Raw genomic sequence first — 10,000 nt, forward strand, 5'->3', positions numbered from 1 at the left:
TGGACAAGTTACAGTCTAAGGCTGTTCAGAGTGTCACAATTTTATGAATCTGGTTCCATTTTTTTCTGTTTATATTGTTTAAAATATCTATTTACAAAAGATTAAGTAACAGCTTCATAAAAGAATTGACAGATGAGTTAAGTTTAATTTATAAATTGAGCTTCTTTTGAAAACATAACTTCTGTGTCGGTGCTTTTCATTGAATTTTGTCCACAGTGTAATAATAGGATTGCTGAAGAAAAAACGAGAATGTAATATATACATCCTTTTCCAAGTCATATTTAGAAAAAAGTAAACTGAATAGTTTCTTGGCATTCTTATTACTTTAAAAAAGCTCACCTTTATACTTCCAAACTGATATTGAACCAGTTACGACTGTAATGATAACTAATATTATAAAAAGAACCATCCAGGTTGACACTCTGGGGTAAAATGCATCTGCAAAGGAGAAAAGGACAACAGTAATTAACATTATTATAATCATTATTATTATTAATAATATAAAAGAGTTAACTGCAAGATAGAACATAACCAAACTTTATGAGTTTGTGTCAAAAAAGACAGTGTAATGAAATTAAATACTTCTGAACAAGTAATACATTGCTGCATTCATAATTTCATTTGTTTTCCTTGATATATACATTGATAGGTACTTCTTCATGTCAAACATAATTTTTATTTTGTGTGCATCTAAAATGGAATTCATGGACATATTCCAAGGGTAGACCCACGGTGGTGGTGCTGCAGTAGCGTTGTTGCCTCACAGTAAGACGCTGTCCGATTCCATTCTCAGCTAGAGCATCTTCTGCGTGGAGACATGCATGAATGGGCGTACCTTCATTGAAGGCTGTGCGTTAGGGCTGATAACTCGGCATGTACAAATCAACTACCAATCATTAGCAAACCGGAGTTCCGCTGTGGCGACCCCTAACCGGGAAAAGCCGAAAGACACAGCAGCATTAATATTATAGAACTTCAATGCAGAATTGAAAACAGTGTGCAAGATAATGACTGACAGTCACTAAACAATATGCTAAGAGGGATATCACAGTACAAATGAACCAGAGAGAATGGAATTGATCAAGTAGAAAATACAGAGGAAAAAGAATTACATATAAAATTGCATATAAAGTAAAGGGTCATACTACTGTCATAGCAAGCTCTGCAAAGTATGACAACACCAGCTGGATATCTGTGTTTAAATACAGTACTTAGTAAAGACAGGCAACACAGGATGTCACACAGTTGGCACAGATGGAACCCAAGGTATGTATACAACAAATGAATAGTGTATAGGATGCAGGAAAGCATACACCACTATGACAGCACTAATGCGGTATAACAGTTGAGTCCACTGTGGCCTTTGCTGGACTGTTGTTAAGGCCTGCATAGATTAACAAGAATCCATGTTATTTCTGTGACATATGACACACATATAAATGTACACTGGAGCTAGTCAAGAGATCACAGTATAAACTTGTGCAAAAGAGAGCATATTAGCTACCCAAACATAGCCCAAAAGGCACACTGGGTATGTGCAGATATTACCATTGTAAGACAATAAGCTCATGTAGTGTATATGACAGGAAACATATGTAGAAAAGGTATATATAGCAGGAAAATATTTTATAGCACATGCAACATGTCATAGATTAGTATTAGTACAGGACACATAATGGGAAACTGGACACACATTGGACAAATTATACAGCCCTGATATCTAGGAACAAAGTCCAAGCTAAAATTGAATTTGCTATTCCTGTTCACAGTTACAGTTTTGGTGTGAATGACTGGCCCCAAAAGGTATTGGATCAGTTGGACATGGAAGCAAAAAAAATGTTTCATGCTTATCAAATGATTGATTAAAATCAGTGACAGTGTAGAACAGGGCTATATATTCCCTGATCTGAAAGAGATATGGGCCTCCTTGAAATTGATTACATGTATAGATCTACAATCATAGGACTGCATACATTTTTTGCTGACTTCACATGATAAAAAACATAGTGAACGTTTTAAAACATGAGGAGAACAAGTCTAAGATGACTTCCTTGCTTAGTTTAGCAGAAGCATATTGGTGTCAGGCAAGAATGCAGGTCAAACCAGAAGTAGACAAAAAAAAGACAGCAACTGAATGTGTCAAAAAAAAAAATAAACAATATAAGGTAAAGTATCAGATGAGAAGGCAAGACATGTGGAAATGCACACATATATTTGCAAGCAGAAAATTCCTGGAACAACCTCGTGGCGATCATGATTCGTTGCAGGAATGGTTAAGGAGAGCTGAATTTAAACCAAAAGATGCAGGTTAATATTGATGACCCAGGACAGTGGGCTGCATGCATGTTGGTTTACAAAGTACATTGAACATGTCAGATAAACAGACAAATGCAGGTTTTGTAAAACAGAATTGGAAATAGTTGCACATATTGTTGCTGGGTGTGATACACTAACGGCAGAAGGTCTGTATTCTGAAAAGCATAATAATGTGGCAAGACTGTTGCAGTGAAGATTGTAAAAACATTATAGTAGTGAAGTATCTGAGAAGTATGGGAAACATGAGCCAAAAGCATTACAGAAAATGGGGAAGTTTATATCATGTGGGATCACCCGTTACCAACAATTCAAAAAATAGATGCAAGAAACCAGATATAGTAGTCCATGAAAAGAAGACAAAAGTAGCATTGATTATTGAAATTGCTACACCCCGTGATTACAGTCTCATATGTATAGAGATACACAGAGTTATAAAATACCAGGATGTGTGGGCAGAAATGAGTGTAATATGGAAGAAGAATACCCAGACAGATCCAGTAGTAGTAGAAGCAATGGGTCTCATAAAAAGAATTGATAGTCATATTTAGATATGTTATCAATACATGTAACTCCATATAAATTGCAGAAGGAGTCAGTTCTGAGCACATTGTTTGTGTTGCAAAGAGCACTTTTGGCTAACACCAAAGACTGAAACAATACTAATTTCATAAACTTTAACCATGCTTTGTCTTGGAATGGTGGTCTATTCCCATCATGTATTAGAAACTCAAAAGAAATTAAACACATGGTTGAAATCGAGAGATGATGAAATCACCAAGTAAAGGAGAATAATATTGTTGGAAATGTATTCATCCTTACTTCTTGGTGAGTACCTTCATGAGATGGACCTTGTTTTACAAAATCTCACCAAGATGCCACTGTTGTATACAGTATATTTAATACATATATCATGGACAGAATTAGGTTTAAAAAATGAAATAAGACTGCTGAGTGCACAAGTTGAAGATAAAAAAAGAGTCAAATCCTGGTAGGTGCACTAGTGCCAGGACTGGAAAAAATGACAGTGTAGAATCCTCAAGACATGGGAACATTCCTACAGTGGGGTTAGGCCAGGCTCAGGGGGTCTATGCCCCCACGCATTGTAGAAGGAAGTAGCAGTCCATAAAAATACAGAAACCGACAGGCCAAAAAGAGCCATAAAGATGACAGAGTGGACAACTGAACATAAGGAAGAAATTTTGTATTGTTGCTGTTATACAAGAATCCCAGAATTTCCATATAGAAGAAATTCAAAAAGATTAAAAGAGAAAATTAGAGGAAAGGAAAATAATTTCATAAGAAAAACTACCCAAAGCTCCAAATGCAAATTTATGTTCATTAATAAAACAGATCCATGAAAAACATTATATAGACCAAAAAACTTTCCTCCCTTTCGAAAAAGAAGTGACAGAGGAAGTGTGACAATATAAAGAACAAAACCTAAATATTTTTGAAAGGTATAAGAAAGAAACATGGAAATGGCTAAGAAAGAAATATCTCATACATGGAATATTTATGCAATGGAGAAAGCCAAACTAATCAATACAAAAAAGCAGCTCCAAAGATATTTGAAGAGAAATACAGGCAAAGGCACCTAGATATGGAAAATTTCAGAGCACAAAAAATAAAATCACAAAAGTGGGACATAGAACAGAAGATTAGTAAACCAGAAGTTAAAGAAATAGAAGCTGAAGTTATAGAATACTTGAGAAGTAAAGGACTTAGTGTAGAAAGTCTAACACAGGTTATGTCACAGCATGATGGAATAATGAATCTCCAAGTTAAGGAGAAACAGGTTGAGCGGGAAACATCTGAAGAAGAAATATGGACACGGGAAAGAAAAAGATATTTAATATGGTGCAATATTTATGCAAAGGAGAAAGCAAAACTAATCAATTCAAAAAAAGCAGCACCAAAGATATTTCAAGAGAAACACAGGCAAAAGCATCCAGATATGTAACATTTCACAATGCAAAAAAATAAGAAAACAAAGGAGGAAAGTAGAAAAGAGGATAAGCAATGAAGACATTAAACAAATAGAAACTGAAGTTATGGATTACCTGCAAAGTGAAGGATGTGGTGTAGAAAATCTAGCTCTGATAACATCACAGCATGATGGCACAACGAGTACCCAAATTACAGAGAAGCAAGTAGAACAGGAAGCATATGACTTGGAAAAATTAAACCTGTGAGGATATGATACCAGTAAATGTAACTCCATACATATTACAGAAGGGCACATTGCAGGTGCTGCGAAGAACACGTTTGGCTAAATATTGAAAGAATGCTAATTTTAGAACTTTACTTATACTCTAACTGAGGAAAAGGGTCCATTCCTGTCATGGTATTAGAATCCCTAAAGTTTTGGAGAAATTTTATTTATTTATTTAACATTTGTTTACTGGGAAAGTCTGACTTGTAATAATGCCAATTTCCAACAGAGGCCCAGGGAGAAACACTCCAGACACATGACTTTGTAATATGGGAGGAAACTAGAGTACCTGGAGAAAACCCACATGAACACAGAGAGGATATGCAGATTCTGCACAGAAAGCACTCCAGCTGTGAATTGAAACAGAGAACCTCTTACTGTGAGTGGACAATGCTACCACTGCACCGCTGTACCATCTGATAGAAACTGGGGAAGTAAAGAGAAAATCATGGATATTGAGAGGACTGCAACAGAAAGCAAATAGACAGTCTACAGAGATTAATATTGTTAAAAACGAATGCACTACCATTTTAAAGAACAATATCTCCTGAAGTAATTGATGTGTGATGGAAGCAATGTGTGTAAATGGTATGGTGTGCAGCTTATGAGTCAGTATGCTAAGGGTTAGCATAAAAGCAAAGGTGGATTGCAAGGTGTAAACATTAAAGGGGTAGAAGAAAAAAGGTTTTAGTAAGATAAATGGCATAAACTGTAGTTGTCATCCCTTTTCCTCTGTCTCTTCCTAAGACAGGGACACCCTAAATGCTAAGTTTAAGTAACATTTGTGTGACAGTTACACTTCTTGCAAGCTGTGCGTCAGATAAACTAAACTCATCTTTGTCTAGAAGTTCATTAAAAACTTCTGTATAAGCTATGGCAGAGACTTGTTGGTAATTATATGTTGTCTCCTACTTAGTATCACATTACTGTAAGCCTCTCTGTCTTTTACCATTTGATGGCATTAACCTTAATAGACAAATGTCCTTTGGACTGTAGGAAGACAGTTGCACCATCTCTCAGTCGATGTTGCAACTTTCCTCGTAAAGCATGTTGAACTATAACTATCTAATGCTATAACTTCACTAGTACCTGTTCATCATTCAACGTTGGCTCCTGGATACTTGGTGTAGTAACACACTGTACAGTTCAGAAAAAGTTTCTACAAAAACTGTTATCATTGGTAGTTAAACTATGTACAGTACACAGTGGCAGTAATCATAGGTACAGGCATGATTTGTACATGCAGCATAGTCTGTCATGACTGTTTCAGCTGTTTTAGGTGACACCCTAAAAAAAGTTCAAGCCCCTCCAAACACAGGGAGGACCTCTGCCTATGCAGAGTGGTTCACAAAGTCACTGTACAGCTACGTATACAGCTGCATCAAGGCAATGATACCTACCCAAAATAAGTACAAGAGCACAAAATAAGCTCGACAAACAAACCACCCTGGTGTAATTTCAGCAAAAAAGGTTGTATAAAAAAAGGAAAAAAGTAATTTCCAAAAAATAGGAAGTGCAATGCCCAGCAAGGCAAGAACTCCCTCACCAAATTTAGTAAGCAGCTCAGGGGACTAATTAACTCTACCAAAGTAAATTTTGAGCTAAAAGTAGTCCGTCAGGTCAAGGACAATCATAAGGCATTTTTCAGCTAAGGACAATCATAAGGCATTTTCAAGCTAAGTCCACAACCTCAAAGGCAATAAACACCAATGTGCTAAAATAATTGTAAATGGAACCACCTATACTGAGCTGGAGGAGATAGCTAATCCATTCACTGATACATTCACCTCCAATTTTACCTCACTTTCATCCCTAGACACCTCTCAAGAAATACCTCCAAACATAACTCCTTCAGTTATCACTAGGGAACGGGTACTAAACATACTCTCCAAGCCCAAAAACAATGTATCTATGGGACCTGAAAATATCCAAGACTTGAAAAATGCCTTTTTAGGCCCACTAGAATCATAATTCAACCATTCTCTCCAAACAGGCTTTGTGTCGAATGGCTGGAGGACTGAAACTGTTATCACTCTGCTCAAGGGAAGGCCATCCATGGATCCAGGAAACTATAGATTCATAAGCCTGACTCATCCCATATGTAAAACAGTGGATCCATAGAAAGAATAGTCATGGATATGATAAATGATGGCATAAGGTAAACTTGAGACTCTTAATCTAGCTCAGTTTGGATTTGTTTATGGTAGGTCACGTCTAATCAACCTGGTGAACTTCTTCAAGAAAGACACCAAAGCAATAGATGAGGACAGAATGGTGCAACCTGCCTACCTTGACCTGACCAGGTCATTTTATACAATAACCCACTCAGTTATTGTAGATAAGCTCACAAAATTAGGTATAAACCCCTTTGTCACCCACTGGATATCCATCTGGCCCACAAATAGGAAACAAAAATTCAGGACAGGGAGTCTAACTCCACTAAATGGCAGGTCACTAGTGGGGTCCTCTCAGGGCTTAGTGCTGGGACTGCTCCTTCTTGGCATCTATTTCTCTGAAGTCAAGCCTAACATCAAGGGCATCTGGCTGAATAATTTTACAGATGATTGTAAACATAGGTGCAATCATAGAATCCAGCAATGTCACAAATTCCTTCCAAGAAGGCCTAACACAGACTAATAACTGGTGCCAGAGTCATGGCCTAAAACTCAATGCCAAGAAGTGCATAATGGTCTCTTTTGGAAAGATACCTAGTCCTGAAAATTACTACATTGATAATACACTCCAAAAGGTAGATCCAGTGATCAGGGATTTGAGAACACATGTTCACAGTGACTTGGCCTTTGACCACCATGTGTCTAATATAATAAGGAAATCATGCTGTGTTGCACAACATATAGGTAAAGGTATGGCATACAGGTCCAAAGTTGTCATTGTTCCATTATACGAAGCCCTCATTAGACCAATTATTGAGCTCAGTGCCCCCTTGGTATGTATCTGACCATGCATATGCAACAAGTGGAGCGTTTGCAGAGATTCATCACAAAAATAATGCATGATATATCCAATGTGTCCTATGTGAATCACTTCAATGCCTTATCCTTACACTTGATCTCTTGCAGACTGATAACAGGGGATCTATGTCTGAAAACAAAGCATCTTCTGATCCAGCCTTAATGGACCTGTTCAACATTTGCAAAGCATATAGCATCAGAAACATTCCATCTAGGGATGCTGTTGTTGCCTGCAACATAAATAAGACATGATGAATAGACAGACGTGTCTCCGAGACTGACCTTCTCTGGAACAGACATCCCATTCATGTAAAGCAAAATTCTTCCCTACACTTACTAAAGTACAACCTGGATCAGTGCATGAGGTTTATAGGTTCATAGTTTGAGGAATTGCAAATTTACCCCTGGCCTGGCACCTGTGCCCTTATCATAAAGTGTGAGCTTGAAGGATGAATTTAATGAGATACTGTTCTGCATTCACCTAACTGGCACATGCTAACAAAATTTTCACATTCCCAAACAGACTCCTTTTTCCGTATGAATATCATTTACTTAAACAACAGAAACAAAGCTATATTCCAGACGTGAGAACTGTTTTACTAATATAGTAGAATAACAACATTTACTTGAGTTCAATGTGCTGGCTATAGCTTATGTAAGGCATAGCACAACTCAGTCACCAACTGCTATTGTAGGAAAGTGTGAAAAACAGCTCTAATATTAGTGCTCTGAGGTACACATACGTTCCATTCCATACTGAATTATAAGAAGGAATTAAATAATCCATCAAATTCCCATAATTTATTAAATAGATGTATTTATTTGACAGTTTTTTTTTTATTTTATGATAGGATACTGATTAGTTTACTTACCTGACAGCATTACTCTTGATACCTTTTCCTGCTTTAGTAATGTATTTTGTATGATGCAAGACAAAGCACTTTTGGAATGTGATCTCACAATAACTGAGCTGTGAATTTCATAAGCACCTGTATAATTATACACTTTCAAAGATGTTTCAGCTCTGTTTTCTAAGTCTTCTCCATCTTCTTCAATCCACAGAACTTTTGGCTTAGGGTACCAAGCAGCAGATGTACAGATCAACTTAATTCCATCTTCATATGGGATAAAAACATGAATTACAGGTGTTTTTCCAAATGCTGTAATACACAGAGAAAAAAAGAGTATTGAAATATACACCATTTTTTTTTTTACTAAAGAAGAAAGGTAAAATAGCAGATTATTAATTATAACAGTAGTCAAAACACTGAAAATCAGATCAATGATGAAGTTCTGTAAGTGGGAGGGGTTCCACTCTGATGATTTCTCTTTGAGCTGAGAAACCAGACAGGACTGTCTCTTTCCCCTTTGTTATTTGCACTATATTGGTGCAGTGGTAGTGTTGTAACCTTACAGCAAGAGATTCTCCTGTTCATTTCTCAGCTGGGGTGCCTTCTGTGTGGAGTCTGCATGTGCTCCTTGCGTTCATGTGGGTTTCCTCCGGGTATTCATTTAAGGATGTGCAGACTTATGCAATCAGCTTACTGTACGTTTTTTATTTTTTATATTTTTTCCCTAACAGATTTGTTTGTTTTTCAATTGAATTGTACAGGTTATAGGTCACATTAAAGGTGGGAAAAGTTTTGAAATTATTTATTGTGGTCTCATTTTTTATATCAGAAAAAAACTGGCATTTTAACAGGGGTGTGTACACTTTTTATATCTACTGTAGATACATGTGCTAAGCACATGTTAGCCAGCAAGTCACATGCCTTGCACGATTCATGGCACCTTTTGAAGCAAATGAGCTTGGCTGATTTTTTGAAGACATACTTTTTGCTACTGCTGATGTGGTAACTTTATTTTCTGTTATACCACATCAGATAGGACTGGAAAGATGCAATGTGTTTTCCAGTCTAGAAATCAATGTCCTTGGTTTTCTTTTAGATTTGGTGTTAAAAAACAATTATATTCATTTTGAAGGGGAATATTTTCACCAGACAGCTTGTGTGGCTATGCGGGCAACTTGTGTCCCTTTATATGCCAGTGTTTTGCTGACAGTCTGGGAGGTTCAGTATGTTTCTTCATCTGAATATTTTGATGATGTTCACACATATTTTAGAATTATTGATGACATTCTGATTTTGTAGAAAGGAAGTGAGGCTCACTTGATTTTTTTTACATTACTTATTTCGAGAATACTACTCAATTCATGATGTTTATCTATTGGTTTGATTTTAAAGAGATTAATTATTTGCACAACATATTGGATAAGGATATGTCAATTGGACACTCCACATCCAATTTGCATAGAATGGAAGCATTTTCATATGCATATTTGCATGTTGGTAGCTGCCATCCCACACATCAAAATGGTTTAGTGAAAGTGAAGTTAGTGCATATTTCAAGGCTTATCAGTGAGGATAGAGAATAGATAGATTTTTGCACAGATTCGCATAGATTGAGCAACTGATTTCAATGTTCAAGGAGTGTGGTTATG

The 10,000-nt window shown here is 36.6% G+C and overlaps 1 protein-coding gene across 1 annotated transcript in view; it reads right to left on the reverse strand.

Moving 5' to 3' along the window:
• Window positions 1–7,659: 7,659 nt before the first annotated feature.
• The window catches only part of LOC122791448 (butyrophilin subfamily 3 member A2-like), a 55,392-nt gene continuing 53,051 nt past the window's right edge, over window positions 7,660–10,000 (reverse strand). The window contains exons 3-4 of the mRNA XM_044059193.1: window positions 8,373–8,660; window positions 7,660–7,730 (exon numbers count right to left, since the gene is read on the reverse strand). Of these exons, the coding sequence (XP_043915128.1) occupies window positions 7,660–7,730; window positions 8,373–8,660 (359 nt within the window). The remainder of the gene's footprint in view (window positions 7,731–8,372; window positions 8,661–10,000) is intronic.

This window comes from Protopterus annectens, chromosome 17.part0 (assembly GCF_019279795.1).
Source record: "Protopterus annectens isolate FY-2018-M chromosome 17.part0, PAN1.0, whole genome shotgun sequence".
Taxonomy (NCBI): Eukaryota; Metazoa; Chordata; order Ceratodontiformes; family Protopteridae; genus Protopterus; species Protopterus annectens.